General features: G+C 38.0%; 1 protein-coding gene across 5 annotated transcripts in view; it reads right to left on the bottom strand.

The window, feature by feature from the left end:
- BBS9 (Bardet-Biedl syndrome 9) overlaps window positions 1-26,132 on the bottom strand; it is a 315,221-nt gene that overhangs the window by 172,890 nt on the left and 116,199 nt on the right. For all 5 annotated transcript variants that reach the window (XM_063129782.1, XM_063129769.1, XM_063129775.1 and 2 more), the window contains exon 19: window positions 8,919-9,101. In XM_063129782.1, coding sequence (XP_062985852.1) covers window positions 8,919-9,101 — 183 coding nt within the window. The remainder of the gene's footprint in view (window positions 1-8,918; window positions 9,102-26,132) is intronic.

Here is a 26,132-nt window from a genome sequence, read left to right on the forward strand (position 1 = left end):
AAGGCAAAACTGAAGTACTTTGGCCACATAATGAGAAGACAGGATACCCTGGAGAAGAGGCTGATGCTAGGGAAAGTGGAAGGCAAAAGGAAGAGGGGCCGACCAAGGGCAAGATGGATGGATGATATTCTGGAGGTGACAGACTTGACCTTGGGGGAGCTGGGGATGACAACAGCCGACAGAAAGCTCTGGCGTGGGCTGGTCCATGAAGTCACGAAGAGTCGGAAACGACTGAACGAATAAACAACAAAAACTTGACTTCATTAAGATGTGTTACATACATTACAAACTCCATACCTGACTAGTTCGTTTAAGCAAAGCCTATAAAAATTCTCTCTCTTTTACCACATAGCCATTCTGAAAGAAAACTAATCACCCATATGCACTGAATACTCATGTGCAAGATTCATCCATTTTATTACTTTTTACTTAGGGTATTGTTATCATGTAAGCCCCCAAGGTAGCTTACAAAGCAAGGGCACAGAAAACTTGGATCTGTCTACTTTCTTCAACCATCAACATCTCTCAGCCAAATTTTGTTTTCTGGGTTTTGTATGATATCATTGGGCAATGTCATAGATGCGCACCTAAAGCGTAATGCAGAGATAATATAGAACTTGTTGGTGGCAGAATTCCTTTGTTTGAATTTGTGTCCCCTTTATCTCTTCAATATGGCTGCAAATTCAGAGTCATTTCTGGGCGGGAATAAGCAAAGTAGCAGCTGGCCCTAGCCATGTCAATGAAGAAGTCATCACTGTCTCAGCTCTTCTTCTGATGCTGTGAGGTAGAATGACTGCAGGCGGACATAGGTCTTGGCAGAAAAGAGCCAAGTGGCAGCTGGTCCCAGCCAGGCCTATGGAGAGGGCTTTGCTATTTCAACTCTCCCTCTGACACAGCCAGATCCAGGTGGAATTTTGAGATATATTGTTGTCATTCCAAATAAAGAAAAATAATTACAAAAGAAAAATCATTTGTACTGTTCGTACTGTCATTTCACTATCTGACTGGAAGTGTACACATTAGATTAAATACTTTCAATAGTTCTGTACTGGAAAAAATACACAGGCTTAACTAATTTAGTCATTAGGGCCTAAACCCTTAGATCATTTACTCTGTATTGAAGATATAAGTGGTTTTTATACAAAAACAAAAACAAGAAGTATGCACAAAACCCACACAGTATGGTGCTTTCCTTTTCTGGTACTATATTTCTAGTTTTCAGGTCCCATTCTTCAAGTTTTGACCTAAAACATCAACCCAAGAGCACAGGAATCTCTCAGATGGAGGTTAACTGGCTTATTTTGGCACGAATATATTGATTTATTTTGGCATGAGCTTTCATAAGCAGAAACCTACTTAATTACAGGTATGAAGATGACTGAATATGCAGTGGGTTTGTATACACATTCGAAGGTAAACTCTTTTAAAGTAAAAATTACAACAGGAACAACACATATACTCTGATCAGTAAGGCTGCAATTCTATATCAACGTGCCTCAGAGTAAACCTCACTGAACTCAAATAAAGTTACTTCTGAGTAAATTTGACCTTGATATTTCCTCATTTACCATTGTACTATATTATATTTAAGTAGACATGTAGGATTATTCTACTCATATTTACTAGGGAACAAGACCCAATGTAGACAGCAGGACTTACTTCTGAGTAAACATGCATAAGTTTAGGCTGAAATACTTTTCATAGGGTAGCAAAATCAGAAATAAGTTTCACGCTGTGCAATCAGCTTACTCTGAGGTAAGTATAGAATTGCAGCCTAAATTGCATAAAAAAAGGATTTCAGCAAGTGCTGTTTCTCATCCTATACTAGTACTTAATCCACTGTAGCATACTCCCAAAAGATCTCAAAACAAATTAATTGAGGATAAGTTAATAGAAGAGAAACTGGGGGGTAGGTTGAAAAGTAATTAAAGTATTTGTTTTATTTGGGGTTGATGTCAATATCTATTTTTTTCTGAATTTGCATATGTACATATAAACATATGCATATGTAAATTATGTCCTTTTTTGTTTTCTTTTTCAGTGGTGCATATCATCTTTTTTTGGTGATGTGTAAGTGGCCATCCTAACCAAAAAACAACAACTCTCTAAATCCAACCTTAGTGGTAATATAAAACACACGCACACACACACTTGTATGGACTACCATACAAGTGCAATTTTTTTGTACATGCCTTGCATTATGTCAAAAAATGACAGGTACCACCCCTGCAAATTAAGTTTTTTGTCTAGTAAAATATTTCAGGGGAGATTACAAAATTCACAAAATTGGATGACAGCTATGGATAATTCTGTTTTCCTCTGACAATAAGAATTATCTTCATTTATATGCCTAAAAAAGTGGATATTCTCCCTTGTATTTTATTCTATGCAACATAGCAAAAAAGAGAGAAAGGTATTTTATATGCCAGTCGAATTCAAAAAGTGCCTTGGAACAGGCAAAGGCCAAGATATTTTTAATGTTATTTATCTTAAAGTTAAGAACATGGTTGTATTTGATGGTTTTAATTTTTGTAAACCGCCCAGAGAGCTTCAGCTATTGGGCGACATAGAAAAGCAATAATAAATAACAGTGGAAAAATACATAAAAATAACAGACCAATAAAATGGTAAGCAAAATTTTAAATTATCCAAATGTCTCTGGCTCTGTGACAAGGACAACTTTTGTGAACAATACTAAACAGAACTTCGCTTTGTCTATGGTGAAAAGTAGGGAACTGTCTCCTAACAGTCTGCTTTCTGGGCAGAAAGAACTAGATATCCTTGCCACTTTGTGTCACTTTTAAGCTTTTAAACTAAGTTTCCTCATCGGATTAACAGCATGAAAGTTCAAATGAGATATTTGACTATGGGTACAAACTAACTACTTTATGTAACAAAGAGAGATTTCTCTATCACTTAAGAACTACCTCACTAACTTGATTGATAAACAATAGGATGTTTGCCAGTTTATCTGCTTTCTCAGCAACCTACCCACCCAACATGCTGAAATCCTTTACCTGAGGAATGCAGATAAATAATGGTCTCGAGATGGATTGTGTGCAAAGTATACAAAAACATTATGCTTAAAGAAAGTATAGTGCTAAGAAAACGACTACTGCTGTAATAGAGCAAGAGTCTGATACACCAATGTAGATGTATGTTTCAGAGCCGAACTACACATTACACAGGGCAGATGCATGATCAATTTCCCTATGTTTTTATTGTTTAGTTAAAGGCAACCACAGAGACTCCAATTTTGATGGGAACAGAGGTCCTGGGGGAGAGGGGCTTAAACCAGCAGTACTGGGGAAAGAAGGTTGAAACCAATGTGCCTGTATAATTTTCTAAACATCAGTTCTCCCCGCCCCCAAAGTTGCTGCTTGTTCGCTGGCGAAAATATAGGTGCCTGCATTTTTTCCACTCTGGATCTATTAGTATCACTGGGGCTTCTTCAGATACACTCAAAAATAGTCCTAGAACTTCCAGCCAGCCATGCTGGATGGGGCATGCTGAGAATTGTAAGACTTCTTTCGTCTAGACATACATAGGATTGTGCCATTAGAGGATTGGGGAAAAGTCTATTACTTTGAGTTTAAATAACTTTTCCCTATTAAGTTTAACATGCCCTTTAAACATCCTCTTTTAAAAGATAATACTGAAGTATAAACATTTGTTACCCATTAATAGTGAAACTAAGTTTACAGAAATGGTCTCAAATTTAAATATAAAACCATATTATTGATCTTTGTGTGCGTGTGTGCATGCACACACACATGATCTTTATTCAAAATAAATGTAATAAATAACACTGCAAATCTGACTACAGAGATGAAACACAGAGAAACCCACAATGACAGCATTTACATAATAAAAACTACGAAAATATTTCTTTGATCAAGTTCTGAAAGACATTACCAGCAATAAAATGTATCTGTTAGTACTGAATGCCATTTTTTACTTCCCCATCTGATAAACAAAGAAGATATTAATAACTATAGTGACCAGAGGTTGAGTCATCACTCAACCCAGACACCAGGCACTTGCTATATCAAAACTAACATGCTGCATGAACAGTTTGAACCCTTTAAATAAGCTGTGCAGATAATCTTTCCTTAAAAAAACATGTTGTCCTATTGCAAACACATTCTATATCTCAAACATTATGTTAATGTATTCAGGGTTATTTCCCAATGTTTGACCTGTTAAAAGGCTGCTAAAAGGCTACAGAAACATTAGTTTGAATATGGTATATCACCTCAACATGCATCTGTCTTCCTTTTGTACAAGGAAAAGAAGGGCTAGGGATTACTTAGCAATAAAAATTAGATTGTGAAAGCCCCTCAAAAAAGGGAACATTCCAAACATATAAAGTAAGACTGTAAGGTTGTATATATACAACAAAGTTGTGTGTATACATATATATATATATATATATATATATATATATATATATATATATATATATCTGCACAGTACAATAGAAATAGGCACATAATTATGTTACAACATATTTGAAAAGCTACTCTTTTTTACTTTTTCATACTTAGGGTTGTATCCAATGGTGGCTTTGCAACAGTGGAAAATATGTCCACTGGCTTAAGGTGGCAAGCCTGATTTTCAATGATCTGGTGCTGCCCACAGAGTACCCATGACTCCAAAAAAGCTGATCCTCAGGGTTGGGAACAGTCCAGAAGAGTATGGGATTGGTGCAGAGGGCTGTAGTAGACCAGGAAAGGGAGGGAGCTGGTGAAAATCGGGTGCCCCATCTTACATGAGTAGATGTGCTTTTTGCTACAGCAAAGCCATCACTGGATACAATCTCTATTCAGTAAGTCAATCTTCATCTACTTTAACAATTCGGCCCATTTAAAATTCCAATAGAATGTTCAGAATACAAGAAGCTGTGTTTCTATTTTAAAATGCACACTTGCATTAGGCCAAAGAGAATTTTACTTTTCCATAGCATAATATACAAGAAATAATATAAAAAGAAATGACCTATACAAGGTAAAATTGTATTGCAGTAACGTTCTGCCAGTCATGATGTAAAACTGATTAAAGATTAAAATAAAAATCATGAAAATGTTTCCCATCATATTACCACTCAACTGCTTGTGGGAAACCTCAACACAAGCTAGAATCTTCTCTCTGAAAACATCAATGGAATGCCAAAAACATTCCCCCCTCCACGCCAAAAACTCCCTTGTCTTTAAATTACATTCAGATTTCTATGGCACTGTAATAACTTCAGTATGGAATTATTGTAGCATCTGGGGGGGGGGATCATTTTTGTTCCAAATACAGCACGTATTTCAAGTTTTCAATTTAGCACATCACAACACCACTTATATTTGATGCCTTGGAATCTGACATTGTATGTTGTGGGGTATATATGTATATGGACCACAGAAGGGTAAGCACTTAAGGCATCAAATAGATTTTCCCATGTTGTACCAGAAAATGTCTCAAAGCATTACACTAAAGGCCAAATATATTAAGATTTCTAAAGTAGAGTTTTAACCATTCTGAGTCATTACATTCCAAATATCTGATAAATCACAGCCACTTTCAGATTCAGTTCACATGTGTTTTAGAAGAAACATGGACAAAAGAAAACTCACACAACTGTATGTACATATAGCAGGACACCACAGTTAATTGTAACTAGCTGGTCCATAGATCAATAAGACATGTCCAGCAGGAAACACTGATTTACTATATGCATATAGTCTATGTACATATACAATGTTTTGTATGTACCCATAAAAATGTGAGGTATGAAGCAAATCTCATACTTCACATTTTCATGTGTTCTTTTTACAGAGTCAAGGCTGGACCCAAATAAACCCACAGGACTTTGACTGCCTTGTAAAATGTACTTATCTTTCAAAACTTGCTTCAGAAAATTGTTGGAATGGCTACACAAAAGTAATCAAATTGTATCAAAAATTGAAATATAATTGAACAGAAATTATTCTCTGCAGATTTGGTTTTACCAAGCCAGGATTTTCTTTTTCAAATTATAATTTGATAAAAGGAGTTATTCAACAAAATATCAAAGGCAGGCAGCCATTTTTAAAATTTGTACTTGGATAACATTTCATTAAATTACTATTAAGTTAATAGTATGGACTTTATTTAATATATTTAGGTTTGAATCCAAATTTATCTGCATGCAACTGCACTGCTGGAAGCACCAACAGATCAGGGAGCCAGAAAATATTTTATCTCGGTGAGCAAGAATTATAAGATAAGACTGCATTACACAGCAGCTAAATTGGGCTGCCAGAAAAACTTGGGGGTAGTTTTTTGGAAGAGAATCCGTTCTCTAGTTCTGAACGGCTTTAAGAAAGGGTTCTTCCCTTTCCGCTTCCATCTCTTTCTGGGAATATTGCAGATTGGTTGGTGTGGTAATTGGGTCTGGCTGCATCATCTCTCAATGGTGCTGCTCAGTATTGTGTTATAGTTTCTTTCTCTCTCTCCATGTACAAAGTGGCTTCTTTGATGCAATCAATTCCGCTTCCTTTCCTGCTCCTGGAACTCAGCAACAGCAGTAGCAGATGCTACTGAACCTTTAAAGCCCCAGGATCTACCATGTACTCTTGAGAATATATTTCTTCCAAATATCTCACAGTCAACAAACTCTGGCCACTTTATTCAAATTACAGGTAGATTTTTTTTAAACTACAACAAGAAGATTTGCTTTTTAAATTGATCGACTGGTGGCTTTTTTCTTCCTTCTGTATCTCTACATCTTCAAGCTTTCTCCCATTCCCCAGCCTCACTTGCAAATGGCTTGTCTACCCCTCCCCTCCCCCGTACCACAAAGAAAAAAGTCTAATTAACATTTTTAAATGGAAAATAGAAAGACTGGATTGTTAAAGGGAGCTGCTGCGGTAAAGAAATAAAGATCTGGAGTGGATTTCTTTGGCAAAGAAGAAAAATTTGTCTGAACATCAGCAGGGTGGCTTGTTAACCATGCAGTGTGCCTTGTTAACCACCTGGAACAACCCAACAACAGACCATGGTGCTATATAAATAAATAATAATAATAAACAAGGTACCTTGTTTGAGAAAATAAGCCATAATGCATGGTTAACAAGCCACCCTGCGGACAACATGCTAACCAATGTTTCAACAACAACCCACACTCAACCACTGAGTGTGGTTTAGCATATTGTCTAAATAGCCAAGCTGTTTCAACTACAGTTTTTGAAAAAGGTATTTGCTGTGCCGGAGTGTAAAGGAATGGCACTCTGCATGTGTTCACAGGCAAAGTTTACTGTAATCTTGCTGGATAGTGGAAATAATTGTGACCCCTGAACTAAGAATGTATGAATTTATCCATTTCAAATTCAGCCTTATTCAGTTTTTTTAGATATCAAATTCTTTCCATCCTGAATACGAAGAAGTTTGCAAATTTTGAAAAATACTTATCAAAAGTGAACTGAAACAAAATTCTCACCCATCTGGACAAGCCAAATTCAATGAGTTCTGATGGAAAGGACCATGTTGCACCTACCTGCCATACAGCTCTTAATGATAAAGTGTCTGTTAGAAAAAAGAGGTTGCAACCCCAATTCAGCACTAATATGGTTGAATACACAGGGATTTAAACTCAGGACCTGTAAGGACTAAGCACATAAGACTCGTGCCTAAATCTGTCAGTTCATGTTTGTTCCACATTCGGTTTTATTTAAACCTTAAATTCTTTCCATTTTAAATACCGTATTTCTTCGATTCTAAGACGCACTTTTTCCCCTAAATAAACAGGTCTAAAAATGGGGTGCGCCTTAGAATCGATGGCGCCTTAGAATCAAAGAAATACGGTAGATGCAAAAAGACTCTATTCCATTAAAAAGGGTCTGAAACATCCAGTCTCCTTAGCTTTATTGGTTTTAGAAAGCTGAGCAAGCAGGGCTTTCTAAAATTGCTTTGCTGGCTGATTGGAGCCTACAGCGCGCCCCGTGCAGCTCCAGCCCTCGTCAGCTGCGCCAGGAAGACACGCGGCTCCAAGAGTCAGGAGTCTCACCCCCCCAAGCACTGGGTTCCCCCCCCAGCTGCCGCGCTGGGAAGCGCGCATCCCGCCTGGAACCCCTCACGCCCGCGGAAAAACTGTGCTGCTCCACCGAAGCTGCTCTCACACGGCACCTCCAGCTCCATTCGTCTCTCTCCTCCACGTGCAGGCAAGCAGCCAAAAGAGGAAGTTCCTGCAGCAGCCGCGAGCCGGGAGGAGGAGCTGGGAGGGTAAGCGCCTGTTTTTTGCTTACCCCTAAGCCTCTCCCAGCACAGTGGCCCCAAAACTCAGCTCTTTCTAAGAAATTCTACTCATAAAAGATGTTCAAAGAAATTTATTTTTTCTTCGAATCAAAGCTTTTTTTCCCTGTTGGTGGCACTGAAATTAGTGTGCGCCTTAGAATCGATGGCGTCTTACAATTGAAGAAATACGGTATGAAGAAACTTGGAGATTTTGGTAAGTTCTTATTAAAAATTAACTGAAACTAAATTCTCACCCATCCCCACCCTGAAAATTATTACAAATGCTCTAATAAGCAAGTTAGAAGACATTCTCAGGGGAAAATCAAAATGGTGCTCTCTGAAAATTGGCTGTGCTTTCACAGTGGCCCAAATCTGCTGCCTGAAGTGACCTGGTGCCCTTTTCTCCAGGGTTTCAGGCAGTTAACCTAAAGAGAAATTCCAACTGAAATAACCAGTTCGCTTGCTTAAAGAAGTGAATAATATTTAGTACAGATCAGCAAGGCATCTGAAAAACACGACTCTTCCATTGCCCCTTCCTGCTTTCAACAGAAAAAAAGGTTAGTTGGAAAAAATGCATTAAAAAACAAATCTTTAACAGAATATGCGGGGAAGCGCTTTAATACTTCTCCAGATTTTCAGTAAATGTAGCAGATCCTTACCAGTTCTTGAGTATCCTGTGTTAATGGCAAAAATGTAGCTTCCAGAATAGCAACTTGGTCAACGCTCAGTTTCTGCCACAGGCTAATCAGCAGAATTACCAGCTGGGTGGCACTTTTTAACTTTGTGAATGCCTGGAACATGTTGGCTTGGTTTTCTTCAGCTGCATCTGCTAGAGCTATTACCTGCAAAAATTACAAACTTCTGTTAGGTATACTTTTACCATTCTTAACGACTCAACACTAAAATTACATTTGGCTAACTTTTCGTTTTCTTTAGAAGAACCTGATGAACTTTGCTTTCCAAAACATAAGCCAATTATTATTCGCCATGTTCTTGTGAGTGAGACAGAATTTTAAGTCCCTACGTTAGCTTGATTAATCTATTGCTTCTATCAAAAATAGAATGGAATCTGTAAGAGTCTATGGGCAGTGTCCAATGGGATAGAACTGCAAAAGTAAACAACTCAGTGCCGATAGTGATAACTGGCAGGCCAATTTCCCAGGGAAATCAGAGACAGCTAACATTATTAGTGTTACGCTACTGTAGTTTATGCTAGTGCAATGTAATTCATGTTATCAATTGTGCCTGTGGATACTGCCCTATATGTATGCTGAATAATAAGGCATCCCTCAGATTGATCCTTGGTATATAATGTCATACAACAAATTGTAAACACTCATTTATGACATTAATATCTTCTCTACTGAAGTAATCTCCACAATGTATTATTTATTTGTAAATTAGGTAACATCTCAAACCTCTTATCAGAACATTTCCAATTAATCTATATACATTTATACACCCTTGTTATGAGAACAAGAACATTTTGAATTATTTCTATCTCACTAAAGACAGGTTGCTTACCTGTAACTGTAGTTCTTTGAATGGTCATCTCTGTATTCATATGGGCTCTGCACCTGTGCAGAGCCCCATTTGGGAAACTTCTATAGGTGAGGATTTTTTGGCAGGAACCCTCCCTCACCATCCTAGTGGACATGCTGCTAGCAGGTTCCCACCTGTTCCCTCATTTCTTTGAGACTGCCAATTGTAGCCTTGGAACAGAGTGGAGCTTCAGTCATACCTTTCATATTGACTTCGACATTGAAGGAAGGGATTGTGGGTGGGTTATTTGAAAGAACTACAGTTACAGGTAAGCAACCTGTCTTTCTTCTTCGTGGTCTGTGTGCATCGTACATATGGACAAGTAGCAAGCTGACTTACTGGTGGTGGGTCAGTGTCCTACTATAAGACAGCTGACAGTACTGTGTGGCCAAATAAAGCCACACAGTACTCAGCTCACACATCCAGTCTGTTAATGTCTGAAGAAGGTCAACAGTTTTGATCAGGGGGGCTGCTCTGCAGAGCTCAGAAAGGGAGACTCCCTACTAAAATGCCATCAATATAACCACGGCATGAGTCGAGTGAACCCGAACTCAAACAGAAAGGTTGTGGCCAGCATTTCTTACAGCAACTTAATAGCGTGGACAACCCAGGGCAACAGACTCTGCAACAAAACTGCCACCACAGCACTTAAATAAGTGAAGGGACTGATGCATGGACTCAGTCCTCAATTTGTAGAAGGTATGAAGAGTAGATTCAAACAGAGTAGAAGGAAATGGAAAGAAAACTAGTAGTACAGTATCCCGATTCAAGTGGAACTCAGACACCACCTTGAACAGCAATATGACATCAGAATAGAGCATCAGCTTATTGTGATGAAAAGTCATATAAGATGGGTCTATATGCAATGCACACAATTTGCTGGACCAGTGAGCTGATGTAATAGCCAACAGAAAGGCAGTTTCCCAAGACAAAAGATGGAAATCTGCCATTGCAAGTGGTTCAAATCACTTGGCAATCAAGGCCTGCAGAATGACCAACAAACTCCAAGTTGGTACTGGGAGCCAATCTGGAGGAGTGAAATTCTGTACATCCCAAAGAAGCTGCTTAGATAGCAGATGTGAAAAAACTGCCTTGAGATTGTTTCTCGAACTAAATAGTGTGCCAATAGCTGTTGCAGAACTTATTTGTTTTATTTGAGGGTATAAGTGCTATAGCTTTGCCACGAGATTCTAGAAAGCTGATGTGTGTAACTTGATAAAGGGTCCATCGTAAACAATGACCTGTGTTGACTTGCCAAAAGTCTGAGCCTGACTGCAGCCAATATATAAACTCCAGTTATTCAGAAGGCAGAATTTGAGTGGCGGCTGAGCATAAGTCCAGGAGTAGCATGGAGAGCAGTTGGATGGACTCAACTTGTGCTTGCTGTGGTAGTAGTGTGAATGACAACAGAATCAATATTATTGCCCATGGGACTGAAATTGGTATTGACTGTTGTGTTGGTGGTACTGTAGTTTGTAGTAACCACAGGACTGGGAACTAAAGAGAAGCCAGGAATGACCCCTGGTATGATGGAGGTCGAGAAACCATAGCGAAATACGATATTGTTTTTAAATAGATATTGCTTTTATGCTTTTGATGGTTTCAAATTTTTGTATATCAGTTTTTAACGTTCATTGTTTTTAACTTTTGTAAACCACCCAGAGAGCTTCAGCTATGGGGCAGTATATAAGTGTAATAAAATAAATAAATAAGTGGACAAGGGTTCCCACCCAAAATTCCTCAGCTACAAAAGTTTCCTGAACATTCCCAGAGTTTGCCAATCACCTTAAATAAAGGCCCATATGTGTGATGTATAGAGACCACAAAGAAGAACCTTGGTTAGTTTTCTAATTAAGTTTTCCACTGATGTCCTCAATATGTGAATAGGGTAAAATATTCTGCCAGGTTATAAAAAGGAAAGAGCTGGCATTTCAGTTCAGCACACCTTCAATTTCCTTTTCAAAATCATTCTATGCCAATAGCTGCAGTGCTATAAACACGAATGACCTGATCAGATGTCAAAAATATCCACAGTTTTGTATAACCCATTATCCGCTTCCTACACACGTCCAAAACTGAGGCAAAATTGAAATCCAAAAACACCTTACTATAGTTTGCCTTACATAAAGATTATAGACAATGGAACTCCATTTGCACAACATAATGATTATTTGAGATGCAATATTTAGAAACCAATTCAGTTAGTGATTTCGTGCAGTAGGTGAGGGGTGTGGTGGTTAACACCTTGAGAGACCTTTAAGCTTCCCATTATTTCAGCTCTCCACCCAACCCTTTTCTCCCAGGGAGATTAGTCAGGCTTGTTCTGATATTCATCCCCATAAGGAGAACTGATAGACAGCACACAGAGTTTTCAAGGGAAAGTGAGGACTGCTCAAATGCCTGAAGTCCAGCAAAAGCAAAAAGAAGTAATGGATGACCAGAGTAGAACCAAACAGATTGTAAGTTAAATAAATCTATCCTTCCCCCTCCCCTTGCTTAGGAAACTCACTGATGGAAATCTCAATTAGGTTAAAACAATTAGATGACAACTTGTAGATGTACCAATGTACAGTGCCATATGATAGGAATGTGACCAGTTCCACACTCAATCCCCTTCCTTTTCCTGTCCCACCATTAAGATTCAAATTGTATTAGAAGCAGAAGCTCAGTGTGGGATCAATTGAGCCTTAGATGTCCAGTTGTCAAAAGTACAGTGGTTCCCAATTGGTGGTCCACCAACCCCAGAGGGTCCTCGTAACTATTCACATATTCACCATTCATTTCTGGAGTCCACTGATGACAAATTCCTACCAGAATTAAAATATAGCATCACTGAGCACCTGTGCGATTTAGCAACTAGCTTCAGAGATTACTTCCCTGCACCTAATCCTGAAAACTCATGGATAAGGAATCCTTTTGAATATGGTGATGTACAACTAACAACTCTATCTGTGGAAGAGCAAGATGCACTTGTTGATACAGACTGGACCAATTCTGGGTGAAAGTTTTTCCTGATTATAAGAACTTAGGTGAAAAAGCTTTGAAATATTTAGTTCCACATATCTTTGTGAACAAACATTTTCGACATTTTGTTATATGAAGAACAAGCATAGAAATCGGCTCTATGTTGATCCAGATTTGAGATTAAAAGTAGGAAATATTGAACTGGATGTGGAAGGGATTGTTCGGGACAAAAAGAGGCATGATTTCTCCCATCACATTTAGATTTAGTAGCTGCTAGACATGTCATAATTTGTTCAATTGTAAACTAGACGTTAGTAAAATTAAATTCGTCTTTATATTCCTAACTAAATCATGTCATTTTTACGTGGTAATATCACAAATTTCACAAATTTTATGGTCTGTTTTTAGTATACCTAAAATCCTTTGCTTATTAGAGGCTACCCCTTATTTTCTCCAAAAAAATTGCTTCACACAGGTAACTACTATAGAGAGAACAATTTTTTCAAAAGTCAGGGGTCCATGGCTTGGCATTTGAAAAACAAGGGGTCCACAGTACTTAGCTAATTGGGAACCACTGATATAGTAGGATGACTAAACATACGAACACTGTTCCTTTTCATAGATGTTACATGGAGAGGTGTGTATTCCCACTGTGTTCACAGATTATGGCAGACCTAAATATATAGGCTTTTGCAATAAAGAAATCTTGATAAGCATTTTGTAATTTTAAAAGCTAAATAAAATACAAAACATAAAAGACATCCAAGTCCTAATGCTATACATACTTAAGCCAAATACTGAACCAGAGCCCCAGTAAATTGCCCTAAAGGGGAGAAAAAGTCTCCAGCTCATAAAAACCAGAGCAAAATTAATCCCAAACAGGTAGATATGCCAAAAAGTACTCTGAAATGATTGCAGGAAACCAGTAGGGCTATGCAAATGGATTATAGTATGTGAAAGTTCGATCCAAGATTTCTTTAGTACTAGCATTTATGAGCGTTTCACATATATTATCTCAGTAATATTTATAACAGTCCTCAAAGTAGATTATTTTTCTGCCCATGCTGCATGAAGGATAGGCTAAGATGCAGTGGCTTGACTGGGGCCATTAAGTGAATTAATTGCTGAGATAAGATTTTAACCAAGACATTCCTGGCTCATGTTCTTTCCTATACCAACTGATTTCTTACAGCACACAAAGGACAAACCCATATACCTCATGAGACCATGCAACCTGCTCCAGTTTTTCTTAAATCCTTATAATGGTATCCTGTCCTATATCATAAAGTGTAAATTTAAATGAAAATTTACATCCCAAATGTGTTTATCAACTATGATTTCTCAATGGTTAAGGCACATTAGAGTGCTTACATCTTTCCTCTACCACCTTTCCAAGGTCAGAGAGGTTAAATTGGTGTTTAATCTTGAAACATAGAATTGTAATCCAAACATGGACACTTAACTTTCATTGTGGTCTCCATTACAATGGGGTGGATCCCACTGGTTTAAATGGGTCTACTCTAAGTATGGCTGTGTCTGGATCTAACTAAATGTTTCTACATTTTCTTCCCTTTCCCCTTAAAACTGGTAAAATCTCAAACATGTTCAAATCTCCAAATATCATAAATGTACCTGCTAATTTCCCTTACGCATGCACAATACAATGTAACACTACATTAAATTCGTATGATTTCCACCGACTACAATTTCCAATAAAATTTAATTTAACAATTCATCTCCACCAAATCAAATGCACTGATTCATAATAAAGAAAACTTCCCATAAAAAGTTGAACTGCATCCTCAAATTTAGTATTCCAAAATGCCACAAATAAAACTCAATTCTTGATAAATCCATCAGAATCTATTTACCCTTAGTTGCTCAAAACAAAACAAAAAATATAAGCTAGTTGAAACATTACAGGAATATACAACATTTTTAAACACCAATCTGAAATAAGATCTACCTTATTTGCCTACAAATAACTTGCTATACATATTTTAGCCACAGTAAAAACAACAACTGATTACTATAAATCTACCTCAAGTATGAGGTTTTTTAAATAACAAAGTAGGATAACTTTAGGTTTTATTAGCAAATGATATCAAGCAATTTCATGCATTCATTCAATTGCATTTTCCCAAAGTTCCTTTACTGGTAATGCCCTCCAAAATATGAGAAAATTTACCTGGCGAGAGAGTGATTTGCCATCACCTATCATGGTTTGTTCTATAGCTTTAAAATAATCTATGGCGTGTAAGATACCATTTAAATTTGTATTTTAATTCTGCTGAGATCAGTTGGGTCTGCACATTCTTCCAGACCCAATTCCAAAGGTCTTGTAAAATTGGCTGGTCTGCATATATTCTCCATATTCCTTAAAATAATTCCATGTTGTGAATTTTGTAGCATCTGGTAAATTTTACTAATCAAGCCTCAGTAATGCGCTTTGTTCAAGAGATATATTATTTCACAGTGCTGATTGAGGTGAGGGAGGCAGAAAAGATCTGGTTTGCATCAGGAGAGGAGCTGGGTGCCCCAAGGCCTCAGATACTCACACCATATCCAGTGCATCTGGTGTGGCTTGTCATCAAGGGTGTTACAGCCTTTTCAGAAAGATTAATTAAGGTCAAGTGGAGGTCTCTAGGCTCCTTTGCACCCCCAATGATGGCACTGAGCACAGAACGTGGTCTCCAGGTGCACAAACAGGGTCTCTAAGCTTGCCGTGCACCTCCAGACCCATCACTGCTAACTCCACAGATTCGTATAAACAGTGGGGGCAAAGCTTTAGGAAAGACTCTACCTGCACCAGAAGGGAAGATCATAAGCTTGAAAACCTTGAGGCCTCAACGATCTTCCAATGTCATAATTAGGAACATGATGGGGCCTAGAAAGTTCTGGCAAGGCCAGTATCCTTTCAGAGCTTTTTGGTCCCATTTTGGAGACCAGGCACATTAGCAAGACTCGAAAATAGGGGCAGGAGGAGGAGGAAATGGAAACATTGCGAGTTAGTGGGTAGGGATTGCTATGTTCATGCATATACCATGTCATGAAGACATATGTCAGTCAACACAATACTATTCAGAGCAAAATCAGTAATGTCCCTACTTGTCAAATGTATAAGCGACATGAAGAATGATGGTTAAAATTGTCTTCTCCTTTCTTCCCCATCCCCAGGGCACATATAGACGATAAAAGATGACTTAATTTGGACATTGACTTCCAAGAAACCATTTATCTGGCAGCTGTGGCATAAGGAAACATGCTGTTGTCTAAAGAATAAGCAAATGGCAATATCATCCATAAATACAAAAATTAAGAGTTGCTGCTCTCTATGCTTACATCACAGAACATAAGAACTATAATTAAATACTGCTGTACATCGTTTCTGTCTTCCTATTCATGAGATAAATATGTAAAGGTGCCTTCCCCAACCTGATGCCCTACAGATGTTTTAGCTATAATTCCCAGCATTTTTTTACCATTGGCCATACTGGTTGGGGCTGATGGGAGTAGAAGTCTAAATCATTTGAAGGGCACCAGGTTGGAGAAGGCTGATGTAAAGGATAATTGTTTTAATTTAACCCAAATTGATCATATTATTGCTGCAATTAGCCTTGATTTCTATTCTTGTACTTGTAAACCTACAGACTGATATTTCTGTACAGTTTCACAAGAGCAATACTGGCACCCATTCCTTGACCCGTGCCTTTGTTTCTTATTTTCAATCATTAGGCAGTTTAATAGAAAGAATATGAAAGCTGGGTAACATATGACTCTACTTTAGCAGCAATGGTTGTTTCTTGGAAACCCGAAGCACAGAGTCCATTAATCCAAACACAAGGATCTTCATTGTCTACTTGGTATATTTCCTTTGTTTTATCTGATTTTCAAGACACAAAAGCTTTTAAATGTAAGAAAGTTTGAAAAATTATTTTACCAAACAAAAAAAAAATGCTTCTTAGGCATAATGTAGGAGGAGACCACGGTCAACATTGCAAAGATCAAAGAGCCATTGGCATAGACTAAAAGCAGACAATTTGCCTCTTCAAAACGCTTTTGCCATTTATAACTTTGTGTGTGTGTGTACACACTTTTTTTGGTTGACCAAATTGTTAATCTGCTCATATACATTTTTCAACAGCAAAGCAGATGCCAGCATTTTAAAAAACTAAAGGGGAGCCCCTTGTAAAAATAAATAAATGCAGACACAATCCAAAAAAACACAGTTTTCTACTTCATGGTAATGCATTTAACTGGTATTTATTAAAATTTACATCTGCTGTTGGCAAGAGGATGGTGTGTGTGTGTGTGTGTGTGTGTGTGTAAAATACCCCGAAGACTTCATCAACTTCATACGTTATTAGTAACTGACCTCCCCATGTCTGACCAGCTAAAATTTGTTCAGGTTTCTAGCTAGCTTGTTCTATTTCCCTGGCTTTGTAGATATATCAATATCTCAGAAAATTAAACAATTCATGAGAAATAGTCCCAATGGAATTCTTGATCCTCACCCCTCCCCTTTTTGAATAGCAGAACCCCATGCCATATCAGAAGTTGCTTTTAAAAGTCACCTTAGTTTCAAAACTGGCTTGCTATGTGGTATGGTGGGGGTGCTGTTTTGAGAAATATAAGCCTAAAGCCCCACATGAGCATGCAGAACTAGTTGTGTTGGTCTTTGGATCCTAGCTATTAGGACTTTTTCCCCCAGAGGTGGACTTTATTTTCAAAAGGATGCTAAATTCTACAAAAATATCCAATGTATTCCAAGTCACTTATACATTTCTGAATATCCTTGCTGATCACCTACAATCTTTTTAAACCTTAACAACACAGATAAACTGGTCAGTAACATTTCAAATAACTTCTAGGGTGGTCTTAAGCATGTTTACTCAGAAGCAAGTCCAATTAATTTGAACTGAACTCCTTCAGGTACTAGGGTAACCATATTACAGGGAAAAACCCAATTTGTCAGGATTTTTAGTAACAATTCCAGGGGGGGGAATTATGAAATTTGAAGGAAAATGTGGATTTCCCCATCCTCCCCACCCAAAGGGCAGCTCTACTTTAATGGAAATTAACAAAAACGCTTACAGCTCTGCCATTTTTAAAGATAAAGAGATGAAACTTGGCACCATGATAGCTCTTAAGGAGGATTTTAGCCATGCCATGTTTGAAGCAAATCTGTTCATCCATGGATGTTTAGGATTTTTCTTTAAGTTTGAGGTTTTAAAATTATTTTTTAAAAAACTGTCATTTTTAAAGGTAAAGAGATGAAACCTGGCACCATGATAGCTCTTAGGTAGAGCTTTAGCCATGCCAAATTTGAGGCTGGAGGCTTCGGTTTGGCTGCAATGACTTTGAGAGAGAGAGAGAGAGAGAGAGAGAGAGAGAGAGAGAGAACAGAGACTGCACAGACAACTCAGAGACACTTCTTGTAATTTAGTCCCATGGTGCTGCCATGCAACACGGGGCATTAGAAAGAAGGTCTCAGAGTTGCGTGTTTGTGCAGGAAGTAGACAGGAGTTCAAAGTCTTGATGTGCAAAGTGGTGCCAACGCACAAGCCCTGAGAAGCTCATGTATATAAATGAGAAGTGTGAATGGGCAAAGTAGTGACCTCCGCCCACAACACCCACCCTAGTGTTAGGAGAGTAGAGAAACTTGTGACAATCATACACAAGTTTTTTAAAAAATTGAAATTTAAAAATAAAAAAGCAAGCCAGCTGGCAGCAAACCCTGTTAAGAGCAACAGCAGCTTGCAGTGGAGTGAGGATACAGTCAGAAAAGTTATTAGAGGGAAGGGGAGAATGTATCACACAGAGTATAGCAAAAACTTCAAAGTACAGCAAAAGCTACAAAAGTAGGAATAAGTGAAGTTAATTTCAGATATGTTGAATGCCTCACTTGTTCTTTATTTCAGTGATTGTAACATTAAGATATTATGTAGAACAGATTTGTCTTGTTTGCTGTAAAATCAGATATGTGACTAAGGCTATGTTCAGGTGGGACACCCCCTTGGTGCTGGACAAGCCCCCTGGGGGCCAACCATGTTGTCCTTTTTTGGTTTCCAAAATATGGTCACCCTAGCAAGTGCTAAGGACAGGAACTTTAATCCAACTGAATGGGATTGAGTCAACTTAAATACATATTAACTACCACAACTTGGTTACAGATAGAGCTATTTAATCAAGACAATAATTTTCCAAATTGTAAATACTGATACAAATATACAAGTTTGCATCAAACTTGAAAGATGTCATGATTTGATCTGCAGAGTTTCTGACCACTATGAAAATCTGAGCCAAGTAAAACTGCGAAAAACTAGGTCAAAAGACACCTGAATGTGAACAACCATAGACATATGAAAGGTAAGGCAACAACCAGTTTATGTATTAGATGTGCAACTGAAGAGGTTTGTTTAAAAGAAGATATATTACTGAAACCAATACTATTCCAAATACAAGATCATAATGCAATCCTATGCATGTCTACTTAGAAATGCCCTATTGAGAAAAAGGGCCTTTGGCTCATGTTCCCATATTTTAAAAATAAAAGCAGGACTGTTCCATATTCCTAGTTTTGTGAGTCACATTTCATAAGAACATTAGAAGAGACGAAGGGTCCATCTAGTCCAGCATTCTGTTCACACAGTGGCCAACCAGGGAATCACAAGCAGGACATGGTGCAACTGCACCCTCCCACCCATGTTCCCCAACAACTGGTGTATACAGGCTTACTGTCTCTGATACTGGAGGTTGCACTTAGCCATCAGCACTAGTAGCCATTGATTATTTCAAGTTGATTATCAATGTTTGGGGCATATTGAAAAAAACTAAGAATTGATACTATTTACACCTGTTTTTTTACCATGGATTTAGACATTACTTTGATAACTAGTTATTATTATCCACACTTTATTTAGTTCACATTTTATTTCACCTGTAATCAAAAGCAAATAACTGCCACTGTTTAAACATAAAGATTTCAAAATAGAATCCCCATACATAGGACGAATAGTAGGAATGTTCTGGGGAACAAAAAAGCAAACAAATGAGTAGCACCAACTAAAATTTACTAAGTAAATGATTCTTACTACACCCTTTTTATTCACAGCACCTATAGCATGAATGTTGATAAAGTGCCAAGTTTGAATAACTTAGTTTTAATAAGTTGGCCAAGGATTATATCGTGTTCTAAAGAGTTTTAAAAATAACTATGGGTGTGATCCAATTTGCTGCCTAAACAAGCAGTTAAGAGCAATCAATAAGCAAATAGGTCTTTTAAAAAGCTGACATTTATGTTGATGCTAACATACTTGCTTAGGACTTAGCAATGATAACAGCACTGTAACACTGAGCAAGCCTCAGATACATAATACTTAAAATGAAGAGATATGATTGATAAAAATACATTACCCCTCTTTAAATTTCCTTAGATTTAATGGTATGATATTCAAACTAAAATCTTGATTATGGCTGAACAAAGAATGATATTTCAGTTAGACTGACACCTACCAAATATCCAGCCTATCCAGCCATTACAAAAAATACAAGTAAACCAATAACCAAAAAGAAATTAAGTTTTAGTACATGTAACTATCTCGACTACTCATAAGAAAATGGTTGAAATTTTCCATTTGAAGTACACTACTGATAGGCAGCCATTAGATTTTAAGATTTCGGATTTTTTAAGTGTCCATCAAAAAAGAAAAAAAAAAGTGTCATTCCATTAGTGAGAATGACACTGTGCTAGCAGAACTTAGGTTTCTGAAAAAGAGAATTCTGAAATTAGGTTTCTCCCACAAGAGAAGAATCCAACTGAAATTACATTTGCGCAAGCACAGTTGCCAAAGAGGTTGCGCATTATGCTTGTGCAACCCATTGTGTAACTCTTTGTACAACCAGTTGTGCAAGCACAATGGGCAGCTGCTTGCTCAACAGAAAAATCCAATGGAACTCCACTGCTATTTGAGTTTGCGAAATGACACAGATAGATACTGCCCCATGCTACAAGGGGAAAAAAAAGACATTTTAATTATCTGTAAAACATTTTTCTCCCTAGTAGTAGTATAGCTATCTGTCCATTAAGCAGGTGCATCTTCCTGTCTTCAGAAAGGAAAAACGATTTCACGTAAGAGGAGGAGTTCCCACATATCTAGACTATCCCAGAGCATTTTGATTTGGTGGAAGCAATACTTCTTGAGTATGGAAAACTCAATTGCAACAATAATCACAGAATGAACTAAAGTGAAGGAAAACGGAGATGCCAAGACATACCTAAAATTCACTTCCTTATAGAAGGAAGGACAGGTTGCTTACCTGTAACTGTGGTGGTTTGGATGCTCATCTGTGCAATCACACAACCTAATTCTGCAAAATCTCATATGGAACATAATAGAGCTGAGAGCATTTTTGGTGGGAAGCCTTTTCCCTTTACTGCCAATGCATAAAGGATGTGGCTCCCACACTTACCGCTCAATTTTCATAGACCGCTATAGTGGCTAGAGAGAGAACAAAGTAACAAAGAAAATAGATACATAGCACCTACAGTGGGGATAAAGAGTGGGTTGTGTGAATACACAGATGACCACCCAAAGAATGACAGTTACAAGTAAGGAACCTGTCCTCTTCCTTTGTGACCTCTGTGCATCAAATGTATGGCTTATAAGCAACTTACGTAACCTGAAAGTGTGGCATACAGGACAGAGAGGAGTGTGAATGGGCAAAGTGCCTGGTCAAACACAGCATCCAACCTGGCCCGTACAACCAAGCTGTAGTTTTTTGTGAAGATGGAGGAATGAAATTATGTAGAGAGACAATTTGGAGAAATGCAATGGCCCTGGTGGAAAGTCCCCAAACTGCAGTTGGAACTGGTAAGTTTGATTTCATATTACAGTTTAACATGTAATAGGGAAGAGACTCTATCCTGATCCCTCATAACAGACAAAGAAATCTGCTGGCTCTTACAAAAGGATTCTATCTAATTCAAGTAGAAAGTAACAGTGCTGCTACATAGTCCAGAGAATGAAGGGTGATCTCCAGAGATGATGATGAATTTGTATAAAATAGGGAGAGGGACAGTTTGATTGAGTGGGAATTTTGATATTACTTTAGACAGGAAGGAAACATCTAGTCAAAGAACCACTTTGTCCCTGTGCAGAGCTAAATAATGTGGGTCCGCCCTTAGGGCATAAAGTTCCCTTGAACATTTGGCTAAGGTAAGAGTCATCAGCAACATGACCTTTATGGTCAAGAGCTGGAGACTGCAGATTGGTATTAAAGAGTTTCGCCATTAAGCTCCCCCGCAAGTGGTAGAGTAAGGTTGAGAAGCCCCATTATGAACTTCACAGTGGAATAAGAGAAAACTGAAAAATCCTCAACAGGAGAGTAAAGTATAAGAATAGTTGCTTAATATGCCTCAATGGAGAAAACAGCAAGACCACCAGACTTCGGTGAAATACATCTTGTTCTAAATCTTTCAAATTTCAAACAAAGCAACATATCCTGCCACATGGCAGACTATGGTTACAAGGCTATGCATTGATACACGTCTGAGATCTGTGGCTCTCACCCAAGCAGTGAGAACTCACATTGAGTACGTCCCCTTCAAGGGCAAAGTACTGTTTAGTACTAAAAACAATGTTAACCAGTTCAGAAGATGTGAAATGCTGCTCACCAAATGGAAATGGCAGACACCTGGTTAGTTAAAATCATTATAGCCTGACTTCCCCAAATCCTCATTGTGAATTGTACTCCAAAAAGTCCAATAACTCTAGGCCCTCACTGGAAGAGGGCTTCCGGGGTAAAACAGAACAGTGCCATAGATTTGAAGGCCATGTACTTCTACATTTCAATTAGGCCACATCCCTATGCTTTCTTCATTTTGGCATGGGCAGTCATTTCAGCTGGTAGAGGTAGCAATGAGGATGAAGATGTATGAGATCTTCTGACCCACTTGCATTGGCTACCTATGTTTCACTGCCTGATTCAAGGTGCTGGTTTAATTTATAAAGTGTTACATGGCTTTGGAGTGCAATACCTGATGGAACATCTCTCCCAACATGTATATACCCAGACACTGCGCCTGTTCAGAAGAGACCTTAAACCACGGCTTTAACCATGGTGGTTAAGCCAGAAAGCCAGGCTGTGTTCAGAAGACACCTTAAACCACAGCTTTAACTATGGTGAATAAGGCTTTTTGCTTTATTCACCATGGTTAAAGCCTTGATTTAAGGTGCCTTCTGAATGGGGCCACTATGATCAACATCTGGTGGCCCCCTCTGAATGCCTCCTCTGAGGGAGGCTCAGAAGGCCATGACAAGAGAAAGGGCCTTCTCAGTGATGGCCCCCTGAAACTCCCTACTGAGGCTTGCCTGGTGTCAACTGTTATCCTTTGAGTGCCATGTTAACACTGCCCTCTAAATCCCAAGCATTTAATGGCATATGATGGGGCATTTATGCCGGTCTTCTAAACAGGGCTAGTATTTCATTGAAGCTGTTTTTAGCTTTTAAATTGTATTTTGTATTTGGTTTTTTAGATTATTGATTGTTTTGTCATGTTCCTCATGGTTTTAATTTTTGTGAACCGCCCAGAGGGCTTCAGCTATTGGGTGGTATAAAAATGTAATAAATAAATAAATAAATAGCTGTCTAAATTGTTTTAATTTCAGGATATTATTATTATTATTATTATTATTATTTATTTATTTATTTATTTATATAGCACCATCAATGTACATGGTGCTGTACAGAGTAAAACAGTAAATAGCAAGACCCTGCCGCATAGGCTTACAATCTAATAAAATCATAGTAAAACAATAAGGAGGGGAAGAGAATGCAAACAGGTTCAGGGTAAGGTAAGCAGGCACAGGGTAGGGTAAAACTAACAGTAGAAAGTAACAGTAGAAGTCTGCACAACATCAAGTTTTAAAAGCTTTAGGAAAAAGAAAAGTTTTTAGTTGAGCTTTAAAAGCTGTGGTTGAACTTGTAGTTCTCAAATGTTCTGGAAGAGCGTTCCAGGCGTAAGGGGCAGCAGACGAAAATGGACTAAGCCGAGCAAGGGAAGTAGAGGCCCTTGGGCAGGCGAGAAACATGGCATCAGAGGAGCGAAGAGCACGAGCGGGGCAATAGTGTGAGATGAGAGAGGAGAGATAGGAAGGAGCTAGACCGTGAAAAGCTTTGAAGGTTAACAGGAGAAGTTTATATTGGATTCTGAAGTGAATTGGAAGCTAATGAAGAGATTTCAGAAGCGGAGTAACATGGTCGGAGCGGCGAGCCAAGAAGATGATCTTTGCGGCAGAGTGGTGAACAGAAACCAACGGACTGATGTGAGAAGAAGGAAGAAGGAAGGAAGATATTTAAATTTTTAATGCTGTATTTTATTGTCTAATATATTGTTGTAAACTTTTCAAAGAGCTTTGGTGATTGGGCGGTATAGAAATGGAAAAATAATAATAATAATAATAATAATAATAATAATAATAATAATAATAATAATAATAATAATAATAATAATAATAATGGGTACTGTGATCAGAAAATGCTGGTACAGCCAGAATCATATTGATAGTGTCACTGTCCCATTTTCGTAAGGCTACCAAGGGGCAAAAGGTGTCAGAGTCTGATAGTAGGGATACAATGCACAATCCAATCAAAACCCAAGAGCACAGCGGAAGGCTAACATTGCATCGATAATTGATGACAAAAGAAACTATTAACTCATAGCAGATAAATGTATAATGTAATTTTGAGACATTTTCATGAGCCCAGTAAAAGAAAAGATATGCATATAGAACTGTTTTAAATAGTAACTTGTTACTACCTCGTGTTAAGTTTCAAAATCTTCCCAAGGTACATGTTGAAAAAATTAGCAAGACCAAGCAGATATTTTAGGAACAGACATGTTTGGTAAACATTTTTACTCTGTCCACAGTTGATTTTAGCCTTTAATTATTGTTTTGAAGTATTTCCAATACTTCCTGTGTGGAATCCCTGCAGTTAAAACCTCAGTTTTTTTACCCCTAAGCCAAGCTTCCTATACTGTAAGCAAATTACACAAAAGGTAGTGTAAGAAACAGCACAAATTAGAGAGTGTGTGTGCTTTATTTCCTTTCCCATTAAGCATTTAACATTGCGTTCAAACAAGAAGAATACTTTAGAACAGTATGTCCTTCCTTATTCTTTGTTTTTAAAAAAAAAACAGAAAAGGGGACATACTATCTAAGTGACAGGATAGTTGGGACTAAAATACTGTTGAGCACAATAAATGTTGCCTAAAACATTTGTTAAAAATATATACATACAAAATTCATCAATCTTGCTTTTATGGAATGTAGCAATCAGGTTGTCTCTAAGCTAATAGAAAGGAACACTATTAAGGTCATCCCCACCCAGGCACTAAGAATGCCTTTTAGTCTCAAATTAATCATTTAAAAATGTTTTGAAGAAAAAGAGTCCCAGCTCTAATATAGCCTTTCAATTCACAGATACAGGAAACACACAGAATGATGTAAGCACCATTTGTGAAAACAGCTTGCAAAATATTTTTAATTAAAAAAATCACAAGATAAGGTTTATAAAACATCCACACTACTTGATAATCATCCACTCCTCCCAAGAAAAGCCTATATTTCCATAAGGCAAACTAAGGCCTAATCTACACTAAGCAGGATATAGCACTATAAAAGTGGTATGAAAGCAGTATACAAGAGGCAGGAGCCACACTGCTGCTTTATAGTGGTGTTGAAGTGAACTGACAACTGTTGGGGTCCATTGACACATACCATATACCACTTTCATGGTGCTATATCCCACTTGGTGTACGTCTGGCCAATGGGGCTCTAACAGAGATCTTAAATACTTCACCAAACTACACTGCACCCATACCATTATGTAACTGTCATGATGCAGCGTCATCCTTAAGGCCATTCTGTCACTCACAGGAATGTCACTAGATAGCTACAGGGAGCCAAGCTACATCTGGAAGCAGAGGAAAGTCTTTTTCTTTTTGTACATACGTTTTTTTAACCACCCTTAAATACCTTGTATTTTAAAAACAGTAAAACCACACTGCTGACACCCTTAACCCCGTGAAAGGCCTTGCCTGTCCCCAAAAACTGAACTAAGCCTGTGGAGGTTCACTCTACCCTCATCACAACAAACTGCCCTCCAAAGATTAGGCAGAATACTATGGCCCAGCTTTGCTGATACATGGTGACTCAAAAGGCATTTCCGTCTATGATGATGGGAGTAATTTTTCAACATTTATCACTGTGCAGCAAAAATTTAATCACGTGATTAAATTGGTTGTGTGACAAACTGAAATGCATACAAGATTATGGGTTAACACCACTTCCAAATATAATTTT

Source organism: Elgaria multicarinata, chromosome 1 (assembly GCF_023053635.1).
Source record: "Elgaria multicarinata webbii isolate HBS135686 ecotype San Diego chromosome 1, rElgMul1.1.pri, whole genome shotgun sequence".
Lineage (NCBI taxonomy): Eukaryota > Metazoa > Chordata > Lepidosauria > Squamata > Anguidae > Elgaria > Elgaria multicarinata.